Raw genomic sequence first — 16,631 nt, 5'->3', positions numbered from 1 at the left:
ACTGAGCCCCGGACGGATCTATGACCCCCCCCGACCCCCCATACCCCCCCTCCCCGACAGGATCGCATCGAGGGGAGGAAATCACCCCACTAGACACCAGAGAAAGGGGCAGATCATACATTTAAATGCAGCTGTCAGTTTTGACAGCTGCATTCAAATGTATAATTAGCAGGCGCGCCGATCGAACCGCACCCGCAAATCGCTGTGGTCCCAGGCTACACATAGGACGTGGGGTCGCTGGGCAGCCCCTCTCTGACCCCCCCCCCCCCCCCTCCCGCATCAGGACGTAAATGTACTGACTGATGCAGGAAGAGGTTAAAGGGGTAGTTCAGCAAAAAAAAAATAATAACATAAATTTTCAAATTAACTGTTGGCAGAAATTGCCAAAGATTTATTAATTTACTTCTATTAAAAAAACCTCAAGTCTTCTTGTATTTATCAGCCGCTGTATTTCCTGCAGGACGTTGTATTCTTTTCAGTTTGGAGAGCTGTAGAAGTTTTCAATGGGGATTTGCTATTGTGGACAGTTACTGTCATGGACAGAGGCGGCAGCAGAGAGCACTGTGTCAGACTGGAAAGAATACACCACTTCCTGCAGGACATACAGGTATGTCTTTTACCTTCCCGTGCTGATAGTAGTTAAATCCTTTTGCCCAGAGAAACGCAAGGAGCATTGTCCCGCCCACACAGCGCCGAGCCAGCCCGCCCATCCTAATGGTAATCAACAGAGCGGGTGGACCGGCTCAACGCTATGGGGACCAGGGATATAACTACTAACAGCACGGGAATGGTGGCGAGAAGGAAGATAAGAGACCTACCTTCCTCCTCTGCGCCCCATGCGCAATAGGGGCTATCAGCAGGTTAGATTTGTCTAACCTGCCGATAGTTCACCTTCAAAATTTCTGGGTATTCCAGATTAATGTAAATATTGTAATCAACCTGCAGATGTTTTATATCATACATTTTTATATCTATAGAAAGCCAGTATCCAGCTCCTCAGTTGTGACATGACATCTACCTACTATCAGCATTGAAGAACGAGGAAACCTAAGCTAATAAAATGAACCCCACGTTAAAGCACTGGAGGGAAGCTGCCACCCTCATTTTAACAGCTGGATGCCAGCGGGCTACCCGGCACATTCATCAGAAGAAACCCGCCTTTGATTATGAAGTTCTTTTACTGCAGCGCAGTCAGAAAAGTGGGTTCATGCCCAATGCGTTTGTGTTCCCTGGAGGACTTGTGGAATCTTCCGATTTTTCCAATGACTGGATGAAAGTTTTTGAAAGGCATGCCCAGAAGCCTAACTTTGGCCTTGGCATTGTGAAGCAGTCTCCTGATACTAGATCTCCCATGTTTATCACAGACAGGAAGAAGTTTGGCTCCCTGATCCCCAATGAGGTGGCCTTCCGGATCTGTGCTATAAGGGAGACTTTTGAAGAATCTGGTATTTTGTTGGTGGTTCCTGAGAATTCTGATATTAAGGACAACCAGAAGTTTGTAGCAGCTTATGAAGAAAAAGGAGAAGCAATAGCCAAGTGGAGAGAGGAGGTTCAGGGTGATTCCCTGCAGTTCATTCAAATGTGCAAGGAGTTACGATGTGTTCCTAATATCTGGGCCCTTCATGAATGGGGCAACTGGCTCACTCCTGTGTTCTCTAAAAATTCAAGAGGCAGGCGCTATGACACAGCTTTTTATATCTGCTGCTTGCCAAGGAAGCCGGTTACAGCGGATGACCAGAAAGAAGTGACCTCCTTCAAAGTGAGTTTGCACAGCTTTATGGTTTTCTGCTTACAAACATAGGGGGGAGATTTATCAAACATGGTGTAAAGTGAAACTGGCTCAGTTGTCCCTAGCAACCAATCAGATTCCACCTTTCATTTTCCAAAGAGTCTGTGAGGAATGAAAGGTGGAATCTGATTGGTTGCTAGGGGCAACTGAGCCAGTTTCACTTTACACCATGTTTGATAAATCTCCTCCATAGAACATTGTCGGTAAAAAAAAAAGACTACACAGTTTTGTAGTCTGACCTTATATTATTTCCTTTTTATTTAAGGAGATACCTGTATATATGCTTATCCCAGGTGTGCCTTAGGGTGACATGCTGCAGATTTATGAATTTTTTTTCAACTAAAAATCAGTTTCAATAATCTGAATGGGAATATTTCAGATGAATTGGACAATTGTAGAAATTTCTGCAACAAATGTGCCAAGTGTGAACTCTGTAAATGTCAATTACTCTCAGTGAAATTATTATATATATATATTCTTTTATATTGCTTTTAATCTTGCTACAGAACTTTAAACTGCCCCCTTGTTCTTGTATTATTTATTCCTCATTGAACCTTTAGCCCTTTAAAACATTTTAAAGATTCCCATTGTGTCCCCAGTCTCTTCTTTTCTACAGACTTCCCTCCTGAACAGCAGCCTAGTAACACCAGGGTGGGAAGGACCATTGTTTTTGGCCCTCCCCAGCCTTAATATTATCAACCTGCTGCCACCCAGTCCTGGAGTGCCAATTTTGACGCTTCGGGACCACTGGCACCTGGCTCTTCCCAGTACCCCTGGTGGCATTGGGTACTGGGGTAATAATGGGGGTTAGTGTTAGCCATTTTACACCGGCTAACACTAAGCCGCGACTTAGTAATGGACACGACACAAGTGAAAAATATTATTTATTCAAATGAAAACACTCCCACACCCCTTGTTGACCATTTTATAAAAAAAAATCCCAACAACCGCTGGTCATCGCCGTAGTCCACCAAATCCGCTGTAATCCACAGGATACCGATATCTGAAAAACAAAAAGGGAGAAACACACAAAAAAACACAGGAGCGCAACGCCCATCATTGTGAGCGGTGTTGTGCACCTTACAGTATGCAGCATCTTTACAGATCGCTGCTTACAGTGTGGCACCCAAGGGGTTAAGGGAGAATGCATTGCATCCCCCTTAACCCTTTGGGTGCCATACTGAACAATCTGGCCCCCAGGGGGGTTAAGTAAGGGTCCCCACTTTACCTCTTGGGGGCCAGACTGATGTCAGACTGCACCCATACCAGCAAGGAAGGGGTTAAGTAACCCCCCCCTTCCTTGCTGGGATGGGTGTAGTGCAGGGGGGGGGGGGGGGAGAGCTTTCTACTCACCCTCTTGATGTCTTCTTTCTTCAATCTTCTCTCTTCGCCAGTCCGTGGCGCACTAAGCTTAGTGTGACAGGGACCGGCTCTTTATATGTCCGCTTAGTCAATCAAAATGTTTCTTCTAATGTTGCTATTGTGATAAAAAATAGCATCATTAGTAGAAATATTTGCTGTTTTAATTAAAGTAAAGTATTAATTATTACATTGAGCTGTATTATCGGCAATATGAATTGCTGGCAATAATACAGCTTCCTGTAGTAGGTAATATTTAATTAATAAAGCACATTTTCGTTCTAATAAAGTTATTTTTGTTGTACAATAGCTTAATTAAAATAAATACATACTTTTGCAATTAAATATACTGTAAATAAATAAATATATGTACACATTTATTTATATATATATTTTTTATTAACAGTATATTTAATTGCAAAAACATGGATTCGTTTTAATTAAGCTATTGAACAAGAAAAATAGCTTTTTTAGAACGAAACTTTGTTTTATAATAATTAAATATTAACGATTACAGGGATCTGCATTATTGCCTGCAATTGCTAATTGCAGGTAATACCGTGCCCTGTAATACTGCTTCTCTGCTTTCCCAGATGCATTCCAGAGGTGTTTGCATCACTTTCTAAAGATGTCTTGGACTTGGTGACCTCCGATTTGTCGAATCTTGATTTCCAGGGCCCAAGGAGTTTTCTCCCATAGACTATAATGGGATTCGATATTTGATCGAATAGTCAAATATCGGGAGCTAATCGAATCAAATCGAATATTTCACTATTCGCTCATCTCTAGTAGTCAGCTATAATGGTGCATTTACACACAGAGATTTATCTGACAATTTCTTTAAGCCAAAGCCAGGAATGGATATGAAAAGAGGAGAAATCTCAGTCTTTCCTTAATGACCCTTTCTCTGTTTATAGTCTGTGCCTGGCTTTCACTTCAAAAATCTGTCAGATAAATCTCTCTTTGTAAACACACCCTTAGGCCAAGTTCACACGTTGCATGACACCGGCCATTTTGTGCAGTACAGGCCGGATGAGCTTCACTGCAGTTGAATTCGGATACGGGCGCATCCGTGTGTGCCCGCATTCGAATTTGCCACTGCACTCAATGGAGCGTGTGGCCGGAGCCGCACGCTCCATTGTGTGCACTGACAGGAAATCCGGCTGCATAGACTTTCATTGGACGTTTTTTTCGGAAAGGTGTCCGTTCCGGAAAATAGGACCGGATTTTTTAGAACCGGTCCTATTTTCGTCCGGAATTCCGGCCCGGACACCCATATAGAAGTCTATGAGAGCGCCTGAGCCCCGGACGCTTTCCTGATGCACATTTTTAGTTGTACGCTTTCCTGTGTTTAGACTCTTTGAATATTAAAAAAGGTACTAAACACGTGTTTTCCATGATAACTAAAAAAAAGAAAATGTAAATTACAGACTTGCTTTATATCACATCTACTGCTGATTTAGTTTTCAAAAGTTATAACAACAGTGACACTTTAACTTATTTTATTAAATGTAAGGATTGAGATAGATGCATAAATAAAAGGGGATATAACAAAATAATCTATTGCTACATTATATAAAAGCACTTTTATTTATCCATAATATCTATTGTAACCAGGGCAAAGATCTACAAATATCTTGCTTACTTAGTACTTTGCTAAGCCAGTGCATCAATAACCCCCAGTGGCATAGCTACCATAGAGGCAGGGAAGGCGGTTGCTATGGGGCCCGTGGAGGGAGGGGGCCCAGGGAAGATAAGAGCCTCCTGTGTCCTTTTGCTTAACCCCTTATGTACTGCAGTGTGTAAGTGACCCAGTGTTCTCTTACATGCTGCAACACAAAAAAGGGTTAACAATTAGCTCTCTGCCTCACTACTCTGATAACCTCTGACCTCTGTTCTCTGAGCTCCTGCAGAGGTCAGGGGTTATCAGTGCAGGAGTAGTGAGGGAGAGAGCTAATTGTCTTCTCTATTAACCCTTTGTTTGTGTTACAGCATGTAAGAGAACACTGGGTCACTTACATACTGCAGTAAATAAGGGGTTAAGCAAAAGGTAGTCTGCTCCTGCACCTATGTATATAACCATACGTCTCCTAATACGCTGTTAAAGTTAAATACAGTGGATGGACAGAACAAGCAGACATTGGCTTTCTCCTCTGCCAGTCACTGTTGTGGCTGCACGCAGGATTCTGCCTCTGGCCACAAGATTTTTTATTTTTTTTTGCCACATCACCGAATATATTGGTGTGTTGAGGGGCCCCATACAGTTTTTTTTGCTATGGGGCCCCATGAATCCTAGCTACGCCCCTGATAACCCCCTTTATCCGCCACATGACTTCTATGGTAGTAAAGTCTGGAAATAATCTTAGTGCATAGTGACAGCTTGTTCGGTCCAGTTCATTGTCTCCAGAACTAAATAATTTCATGGCAGGGAGGAGTAGGTGCTGTCCTTTGATTGGTCAGAGAAGAAAGGAAAAGCAAGACTAGTTGCACACTCAATGGATAGCATAAGTAATAGCTGTGCATTATGGAGGAGACTCTTGGGGGCTCAATAACAGCAGATCTCAAAAATTATGAAAGTACATGTACGCTTTAAGAGCTGCTTTAAAGTGTAATTACCATTTTAGAAAATTTCTGACATGGTGACATAGTGACAGAAGTGTATATTGGCCAGGGTCCGGCTGCTGAGAACCCTGGCGATATCCAGAATAAAGGGGTTGGAGTGCGCTCATCTCTACTACAGGGAGCTGAATTAAGTAGAGTGCTGATACGAGCAGTCTACGGAATTCAGCTCCCTGTAGCAGAGATGAAGGGGCAGAGCGCGCGCTCCCGCACTTGGCAGCCCCTTCATTCTAGCTATCAACAGGGTTTTTACCAGCCGGACCCTGACCAATATACATTTTTTAAAATGGTAGTTACACTTTAACAATTATGCTGATATAACAGGTATAGCAATAAATAACCACTTATCTTGAGCTCATATTAATGCAGGGGTCAGATAGTTCTTCCCGCATAAGTTTATTGTACAAAGTCTGGTGTAAAGACGACGGTTCTTAAGATACAGATCACCAGAACATTCTTTGTGCAGACACTGAACAAACAGGGAAAGCTCTGAGATTTGCGTTATTGTGAATATAGCTAGGGAGTAAAATATAGGTTGTAATTTGGTATTCATAGAGAATAAAAAACACATATCCAGCGCTTAGTTGGGATAATCATGCAAAAATGCATAGGGAATGGGAAACACTACTATTATAGATAAAATTTACTACACCATAGGGGAGGGGCAACGCTCAAGTTGTCCTGTCCCCTTCCCAAATTAAAAAATATAATATACATATTATAAATATATTATATATGTATTATTCACGTGGATGCGTACATGTTGCTACCTTCACCAGTGAGGACATTATTTTGTCCCAAGTACAATTGTTGTACAAATGGGTATTGCTATAACTTTCCTCGAGATTACACTATTGGTTTATCAGTAGTATTTGGTTGATTTACATTCGTGTTGCAGATCTGTGCTACCTATTGTTTCCTATTGTCACATTTAGATTATCTGAATTATACTGTGCCAAGTAAGTGAAATTAGAAAGTGGTTGTTTTTGACTTGGTCCCTGTCTTGGTCTTGGTCCCCCCACCCTCTTCATCATTAGAAATGCCACTGGAACATTTTCTCCATGCTGAACACTGCACAGGTCCTCCTTAACGATCCAGCCCATGTGCCGTGCTGACACAGGTGATGAATAGTAGAAAATCTGCCTGGGGTGGGGAGGAGGGACAGAGAGGTTGTGCCAGCCTAATGCACAGACATTCTAGGCCACGCCAGTTTGACACAGGGCTGCCAGCTTGAAAGTTGTTTTTTAGGACAATAACTGCATCACCTGCCGAACGGACCACAGGACAGATCTTGGAATAAAAGCAGCTATCTGAAGGTACAAGCGGTTTGGGGGGGTCAGATTGTGGGTACAGAGTCGCTTTAACCCCTTTAATGCCAGGGGTTTATAGGTGCAGTCACCCCAAATGTAAGTCTTGCCATTGTATTCAACATAAACGGAAGAGTATTTAATTACCAGGGGAGGAAATAGAAATTTTAATCAAAGAACATTTAACATGTCACTCTAATTATGTTATTTATCTGTTGGAGTGCCCATGCGGCCTGAAATATGTAGGTAGAACCATCAACCCACTACTTTAAAGAATCAACCAACATCGCTATAATATAGTTCACAAATTTGATAAACATAGTGTTTCTAAACACTTTGCAATCATAATCATCATAATACGGACGCAAACCTGCTCTGTATTACCCCAATAGAGCAAACTCCTCAGGATTATAAAATGTTGTGTAAGAAGGAGATGTTCTGGATCTCTTAACACACTGCAACCTGATGGATTGAATGAATCACTAGAACAGGTATTTTCACATATGTGCAATATTAATAATGCTCCATTACATTTGAAATATGTGCAATATTTATCATATCCATCATGCTTCTCTGGTTACCTTGTGTAGTTATACTTTTTTGTATTTGTGTATGTGTGTGTATATATATATATATATATATATATATATATATATAATCTTTCTATCATTCTTAAATAAATCAATAGAGATTGTTGTCACTATGGTAAACTGATGTGCGCTCCATGGTGGAACGCACATACTGTTTGACATCTCCCTATGCTTCTCCCCTGCGCTCCAAGGTGGAACGCATTTGCAAGGGGAAGGACGGTGCTTCCCGCCGGTGATTCGTAACTGCGTTCCACTGGTGGAACGCATGGTCCACTTCCGGGTGATGTAGTGCCAACGTCACATCCGGTGTGGCGGTCGGCAGCCCAGAATGGAACAATTACAAATCATGTAAGTTCATGAATATGTGTGTGTGTATATGTGTATATATATATATATATATATATATATATATATATATATATATATATATTGTTTTTGTGCACTGTATATAGGCTTGACAAAGGTGGATATTATCACCCAAACGCATTGCCTGTTTAATTTCGATGCTGAGACCATCCATGCACGAGTTTATGATATGCTAACCTGGAGGGGGACATGGATATGGAGTTGACTGTTTTTGGATGAGGGCTGTCTCTTCATTTTGTTAAATCACTGGCTCTGGGATACTGAAGTCACTAGAAACAGATCTTCTCTTATGACACACAGAGCCTTCAGTGCCAGCTGCTTGAATGAGATATTATCTTTGTTGATGTGACCACTTATATAACAATCTCATAGTGTTATACTGACCTTTGCCAAAATATCATTTTATGTACTATGTAAGGGTAGCTTCACAGTATCGCAGTGGATTTTTTGCTGCAGATCTGCAGCGGATCCCCAGCAGATTTGATCTAAATAACTGAACACAGCATCAAATCTGCTGCAGATCTGGTGCGGATCCTGTATGTGTGAATGAACCCTTAAAGTTTTTTTCTGCTTTTAAAACTTACTGCATTTTTTGCTCAAAAACTCTGTGGCTAATTACCTGGGAGTCAATAGAGTAATAAAAGATGTCATACCCACTTTACTGACATTCATACCCCTCATACCCACATGGCATTTTTATTTTTGCCATATTTTAACGCAGTGATAGTTTTTCAGAATAATTCCCTACTCTGGATATAACATTTTTTTTTCAAAATCCTCTATAGGCTGCAAAATGTCAGAAAAAAAAAACATTGCGTAAGGTAAAGTAAAGTATAGTAAAGAGAATTAGAGTACAGGCTCCATCATGGCTACAGCTTACAGCTCTGTGTCCTGAGGACCCTCATAGGTGATAACTAGAGATGAGCGAACCAGGTTCAGGTTAGAGTTCATCCGAACCCAAACGTTCGGCATTTGATTAGCGGGGGCTGCTGAACTTGGATAAAGCCCTAAGGCTATGTGGAAAACATGGATATAGTCATTTTCCACTGCTAATCAAATGCCGAACGATCAGGTTCGGATGGACTCGAACCCAAACCCGGTTCGCTTATCTCTAGTGATGACTCATTGTGTGATCTGTGAAGTAAATTAGTTCATTTTGAACTGACCACAAATTATCCATCACTATAAGGGAGGGATAGGTTTCAGAGCAGGGTGCCCTTTTGCCTAGGTATAGCAAGCATATATTCGTGATATAAGGACAGCATTCGTAGGTCCCCATACTCTTCATCTCACCTTAACATCCTCAGTACCAGGGGACTAAGGCTATATTCACACATCTGTAGTGCAGCCCGCAACCGCGGCCCACACTACGAATGTGCATCTGTAGTGCTCTGTGCTTCACAGAGCACTACACTCCCACTTCATTACCATAGCAATCCGGTCCGCATTACAGCATGTCCTTTTTTTTTTTTTGCGGCACGGATCACGGCCCTGTACACATATACGGACGTGTGAATGGGGCCATTGAATACCATTGGCTCTATGTTCTGTCCGCAATTGCGGACTGAACAACGGATGTGTGAATGTAGCCTAAATCTTCAGGCAGCCAGGCTCTACATTTCCCAGATGTGGCAATTGGTTTGTGGGAACACTACTATTGGTGATATTTTATGTGAATATTAAAAGCTACGCCTTAGTTTGCACTGATCTGCTGTTACTGTTTCATAGAATCTAGAGCTGATGGAGGATTTGTAAACTAAGGTGAGGATAGGAAACCGCTCTCCACTGCCCCAACAGGACAGGTTCTGACAATGCAGATAGGGAGCTCACAGTGAGTGAAGTATTGACAGAGAGAAAATGACAGGATCTGAACTGTCCTGTCTGTACCTAGGTTTTAAAGATAGGGCCATCTAGGCCTGGAGGAAAGGCTGGGTTCCCTATTATGGGAGAAAGAGAAGAAACTGATGGTGTTTACTTATCTTCTAACAGGTCAGTAAAGTGAGCCCGGTCATGGGGTGTGATTTTAGGGATGGTAAGATTTTTAATTTCGAAACATTAGAAGGTGTACAGGAGCCTGGGTAAGATATTAATTTTAAAAATGGTGCAACGAAGGTGGATCCTGCGTTCTCAGTGCACCAGATAAGCCTGTTTGCATATTTAGCAAAATGAGAGTATCTGGGGAATCGGGAGGCTGTATGCATAACAAAAGGCACTGTTAGAATCGGTGTGACAGCATGTGTAAACAGACAGATTTTCCATTGCAATCATTTAAGCCAAAGCCAGGAACAGACATTAAAGGGGTACTCCGGGCTGGGGTTATTTTTAGTATATGGCCAGGGAGGGGGTGGATATAGACGCTGCCGGTCACTTACCTCCCTGGTTCCAGCGCCGGGTCCCGGATCGCGCCGCCCTGTTCTCCCATCCCGCTGCAGCTTCCTGGTCTGAGCTGCGGCTTGAGACGTGACGTCTCAAAGAAGCTCAGCCATTCAACGGTCGTAGTGTGGTCCCGCCTCGGCCGCTGAATGGCTGAGCTGCCTTGAGACGTCACGTCTTAAGCTTTAGCTCAGACCAGGAAGCGGCAGCGGGACAGGAGAACGGGGCGGCGCGATCCGGGACCCGGCGCTGGAACCGTGGAGGTAAGTGACCGGCAGCGTCTATATCCACCCCCCTCCCCGGCCATACACTAAAAATAACCCCAGCTTACAGTACCTCTTTAAATAGAGAAAGAAAGACTGAGAATTCTCCTCTTTTTAAATTCATTCCTGGCTTTGTTTTTATCAATTGCAACCAAATATCTTTCTGTGTGAATACACCATTAGGCTATCTTCACAAAATCAGCGTTGGTGAAGATGGTTTTTACAGAGATGTTGTACACAAAACAAAAGGGCAGAGGGCAGATAGTGTCAGATAATGCCTATAATCCTGTATTCCTAACAGTTAATTAAATACATTACAAATTGTATAGAAATTGCTTAATCCGCGGCACTTCTCTTCTCTATGCAATATTGGGTTCCTTATCTGATCAGCCTAGCCCTCTGTACTTGGCCGCCTGGGAAGCAGACTTTGGCTTCTGCTTGTCTGCCGCTCAGGTTTCTCAGGATTTCATGTTCACCCAGTCGTCATCTATCTCTTCCCGTGTGCAGGAAGCCGAGTACAAGGTTTTGTCTAGGTGGTATCAAGTCCCCACAAAAATTCAAAGGATCTTTTCAGATGCTTCACCGATGTGTTGCAGGAATTGTGGGGAGCAGGGCTCTCTCATCCACACATTCTGGAGTTGCCCTCAACTGGTGCCCTTCTGGAAAGAGGTGTGGCATATTGCCTCTACCTTTATTGAGTACCTGGTTCTCCGGCGTTCTTCCTCATCCACATCTCTGACATCCCTCTCAAAAGTTACCGCCACTCTGTGCTCTGTCGCCTATTCAAGGCTACAAGAGCCTGCATACCTACCCATTGGCACTGCCTGGACCCCCCACCTCACATCTTTTTGTGGTTGCACAGGGTGGAAGACATTAAACATATGGAGGATCTCACCGCACAGCTATATGACCGCTCTGCCTGCTTCTTCTAGATGTGGTGTTATTGAGACCAATTCACTGACGCGTCTGAGTTTAAAACCCTTCTAGCTCAATATCTTGGTAATGGCGCTCTTCTTCTGCTCTCCCCCTTCCCTTTTTTCCCCTGGCCCTCTCCCCACCTTACTTTCTACTCTTTTCTGTCCCCTTTGTTCTCTTTCTTTACTCTTCCTTTTTCACCTTCTGCTTGGGTCTCTTCCCTTTTTGGTCACTGCACTTAATAATATTACATGTTATACCTATTATAGGTTAAGTCTATCACACGTTGATTTGACAATTGTTTCTTTGCCCACGCCTTATCCGGTCCTTGTCTTTGTTATATTCTAATAAAACTGAGAATTAAAAAATAAAAAAATAGCTTAAATGATGGTTACACTTCAAGATTTGCCCCATTGTCTCATATTTTATGTCTCAAAATTAGTCCTAAAAATGGCGTGTAAACATAGCACTAAGGCATCTTATACTATTAGCAAATGATTATACATTTCTTTATATAGCTTTTTAAAAAATGTCTAAGTTTTTCTTCTTTCAGCAATTCAATTTCTCTACCCCTGCAGTCCCCTAACACTGAAATGAGTGGTTTAACTAATGGTCACATATGGGGAAATGACTGTAAATTTAGTTTTCAAATGTACAGTATAGTTGAAGCCATTGCCAACATGTCTTTATGTTCTATATTATGTTCTTTTATGTTTTAGTGGTTGTCACCTCAGGAAGCCTTAGAGGGATATCGAAACAAAATATGGATTCCTCCTCCTCAGTTCTATGACTTGAGCAGACTGTGTAACTTTACTCATCTCGAAAAGCTGGAGCAATTTGCACTTCATCGTGCATTGGAAGGCTGTGAAAGATGGATGCCACTGGTTGTACATGCAAAAGATGGCGCAGTGCATGTGCTGCCAGGTATATACAGTACCTTTTGAACGTATGACTAAGACTTAACAATTTCTGCAAACTTGTAATATCACTTGTGTTTTAAAGGAGAACTATCAGCAGATGAGACACATCTAACCTGCTGATATGTCCTTATTGCACAGGAGGCTCATAGGATGATGGCAAGTCTCTCCACGGCCCAGTAAGACCGTTTGGGGCACTGTTAGGAGCACTGCGCCGCCCCATAGCGCTGATCCACCCCTGGACGGTTTGCCTCTTCTAATGATAATCACTGGAGCGAGCAGGACAGATTGTCGATAGGAGGGCGAGGCAGTGCTCCTAGCGGTCTTACCGGACCGAGGAGTGAACGACTAAGTGCACGGGAATGGTGCAGAGGATGAAAGTAAGAGACATACCTCCATCCTCGGCACCTCCTGCACAATCTGGGCATAACCTGCTAGTAGTTCCTTTTTAATTTTGTGCCATTTTCGAAATTTTTGCTTGCTGTCAGTTAATGGAAACACATCAAGAAGTAGAGCTACTGGGAATTTGCTATAATGTAGTCCAGTATCCTGTGTGAGAAATGTACTGTACTTCAGCAGCCCAAATCTCTCCTGATAAAATGCTACAATGTATTATGCACACAGTGAAGGAAAAATAGATCAGCATTGAGAAGACAGCAGACGAGGGAACCTGCCAATTGTTCCATGTTACCTGAACCATGGGCAGCATAATTTAGAGGCTCCGTTATCATAAGATACTGTGATTTACTCTGAAATGTTGCAGCACTTGAGAGAAATCTTAGGTTTAAAACCCACCAGGGATGGGTGAACCCAGATGGCTGCTCCCCACCCTGCATGTCTTGATTGGCAGGTGTGCCTCTATACACATACTAGGGAAAGGGTGAGGGTGCAATCTGGTGTAGTATGTAACGGCTTTAAACCACAGCGTAGGTCAGTTCACAAATGCATGCTCACCTTAAATGGTTATGCAAATGATAGGCACACCACTACGAAGTGCCTGTAGGTACATGGGGGTCACTGCAGCTCACCAGGAGTCACCTTAATCAGCGAGTAGGTGTAACATCTATACACATACTGAGACACCTGTCAATTAAATCCAGTGTGGCCGAGAGCAGCCATCTTGGTCAACCCAGATAACCTGTGACCCCACTTCTTGGTTTTATTGATTTCATATGGTTTCTCTAAAACGCCACAGAATTTCACAGTAAATCATAGCTTCCTATGAAAAGAGAATCTGTCTCTGCTTCATGCTGCGGTCCAGGTAGTATGAAGCAACTGACAGGTTCTCTTTAAAAAGATACACTCTTTGCAAATCCCATACATGGCTTTAGGGTGCAAAACTTGACATTCACTAAGCAAAGCACAACTATTTCAGTTTAGCATTACAATAAAATAAAAAAATGTGACACAGACATGTCTGTGTTGAGACCCCACCATTTTCTAGGTATAGCCGGGAGAAGCACGCTACTCGACCTGATGCATTACAAGAGACTTTGTAGAGCACTTCTTCCCACCTGTTCTTGTGATTGGTGGTAAATTATAGTAATGCTTTAAAGAAAGGGATCTTATCTGGTCAACTTATGTACATAACACTTGATGGGATGAAAGAGTGTTACAGAATCTAGGAGTTCATCACTTAGGACCTCCTTCTATCAGGCAGAGGAGAGAGTTGTAAAGAGTGTCTCCAGAGATCTCAAGGGGGGCCATAAGTTTGTGAATCAGGGCTGGCTCGTGGTTTATGCAGGCTCTTGAGTGTCAGAGCAGTGTAAGGGTCCTATTCCATGGTCCGAGGAGGGCCCGATCAACGATGTAAACGAGCGGCGATCTGCTAGATCGCCGCTCGTTTACTGGGCCTATTCCACGGCCTGATGATCGTTGAGCGAGGGCTGCAGGGACATCGTTACCGATGTCCTTGCAGCCCTTGCAGCAGCATACATTACCTGTCCAGGCTTCTTCTCCGCGCTGTCTTCCTCGCCGGGTCCCGCGCGCTCTATCTTCAGAATGGCCGGTCAGCTGACAGGCCACACTCAGCCAATCACAGGCCGCGGCGGTCCCGGCCTGTGATTGGCTGAGCGATCCGTCAGCTGACCGGCTATTCTAAAGCCAGAGCGCGCCGGACCCGGGGAGGAAGACAGCGCGGCGAAGAAGCCTGGACAGGTAATGTATGCTGCTGCTTGTCAAATGGTCGGTCGCCCGCCGCGCACCGCTATTCAACCATAGCGATGCGCGGTGGGGGAACGATGATTTTAGGTCTGGCCCTAAATGAACGATCAGCCGATGACACGATCATCGGCTGATCGTTCTCTCTATTTCACCGAACGATAATTGGCGGAATTGGGCCAAATGGGGCCGATCCGGCCCATTATCGTTACTGTGGAATAGGGCCCTAACTCAGGCAATAAAAAAATCTGTAACTACTGACTTTGAAAGTTGTTGGTGGGCACCAGCCAGGTCTCCTACAGCTTTCAGTATTTGCATTGCAAAGGTCACAAGCAGTGGATGACATAGCTTGCATGCTGCAACACCGGTACCAATGCAACTGGTATAAAAGGGGTCAAAAAAATACTATCACACCATGACCACTGCAATTACCACCACATTGTTGCTAAATAAAATTCTTTACTATACTAAGACCAATAACCCCCAATACAGTGACCATATATTGGTAGATACCAGTTCTCATGAACAAAGAAAAAACTCAGCTCACCATAGGTGGTTTGTTGTATGATGGTGGACGTTCAGGCAGGAGCAAGTGGAGTAGTAGCGGGCCGCACCCGGTGATAATAGTAAGAAGGAGGAGAAGATCCACAGCGTCCAAAAAAAGTTTTGTTGTCTTTATTATGAGGCATATAAAAAGTTACAAAAGATAAAAACGTAGGCCTACATGTTTCGGGGAAACACACCCCCTTGATCACGGCAGTACTGCCGTGATCAAGGGGGTGTGTTTCCCCGAAACATGTAGGCCTACGTTTTTATCTTTTGTAACTTTTTATATGCCTCATAATAAAGACAACAAAACTTTTTTTGGACGCTGTGGATCTTCTCCTCCTTCTTACTATAGATACCAGTTCTACACAAGCTCTGCATACTATACAAATAATGACATTATATCCAGTTACTCACAGGTGTTTTTTCTCACAACTCTTCTATGCGGAATCTGCCAGAGAAATACATTAGGTTCCTTTCCCCAGAACATATAGTACTAGTCCCCTCTGTCCTCCCATATAATAGTTAGGGCCTCTGTGTGCTACCACCTAATACTTAGTCCCCACTGTGTCCTCATATAGTAGTTAGGTCCCCTCTGTGCATCTATATGATAGTTGGGTCCCTCTGTGCTGCCATATAGTAGTTGAGCATCCCCTGTGCATCCATATAGTACTTGGGCACACTCTGTGCATCCATATAATAGTTTAGCCCCCTCTGCATCCATATAATAGTTTGGGCCCCCTCTGTGCATCCATATAATAGTTGGGCCCCCTCTATGCATCCATATAATAGTTGGGCCCCCTCTGTGCATCCTTATAATACTTCGGCCCCCTCTGTGCATCCATATGATAGTTTAGCACCCCTCTCTGCATCCATATTTTTGTTATCCCCCCTCTGTGCATCCATATAGTAGTTACCCCCCCCCCATGAATTCATCCAGTAATTTGGTCCCTCTGTGTCACCATATAGTAGTTAGGCCCCCGCTATGCATTCTAGGCCCCAGTAGGAAATCCATCCCTTGATAAGACTGCTGTTGTATCACCCACCCTCTCCTGTAATATAACAAATAAACAAGCACATCCATACTTACCCGGCTCCTGTGCAGTTCACCAGGGTCTCTTCTTCTACAGAGGGGAAGAGAGCACCTCTTGTCACCACTGGCATGCAGATGTCTGTGGCCACGAGAGTGAATGGCCAGGAGGGGAGCCCATGGCTCCTTGCTCTTTTAATGAGAGTGCCACATTTAACTGTAAACTCCTGTTACAAGCTCTTATAGTTAAAGGGCTAGGCACAGGCAGGGCCGGTTTTAGGCTAAGTGAGGCCCTGGGCAAAATTAAAAGTGGGGCCCCAATTAAATGTACTATGTTTGCTGTACATTGGATGCAGTGTTTCGTCATTCATTTACACAGCATAGTTCGCAGCGTTAA

At 43.4% G+C, this 16,631-nt stretch overlaps 1 protein-coding gene across 1 annotated transcript in view; it reads left to right on the top strand.

Annotated features, from left to right (window-relative positions):
- The first annotated feature begins 498 nt into the window (after positions 1 to 498).
- NUDT19 (nudix hydrolase 19) overlaps positions 499 to 16,631 on the top strand; it is a 24,475-nt gene continuing 8,342 nt past the window's right edge. Inside the window, exons 1-3 of the mRNA XM_069968562.1 lie at positions 499 to 607; positions 978 to 1,759; positions 12,301 to 12,505. Of these exons, the coding sequence (XP_069824663.1) occupies positions 1,061 to 1,759; positions 12,301 to 12,505 (904 nt within the window). The 5' untranslated portion in view covers positions 499 to 607; positions 978 to 1,060. The remainder of the gene's footprint in view (positions 608 to 977; positions 1,760 to 12,300; positions 12,506 to 16,631) is intronic.

This window comes from Dendropsophus ebraccatus, chromosome 4 (genome assembly GCF_027789765.1).
Source record: "Dendropsophus ebraccatus isolate aDenEbr1 chromosome 4, aDenEbr1.pat, whole genome shotgun sequence".
NCBI classification, from domain to species: Eukaryota; Metazoa; Chordata; class Amphibia; order Anura; family Hylidae; genus Dendropsophus; species Dendropsophus ebraccatus.
Note: the sequence above shows the minus strand (reverse complement) of the source record. Positions and strands in the feature narration are given on the sequence as shown.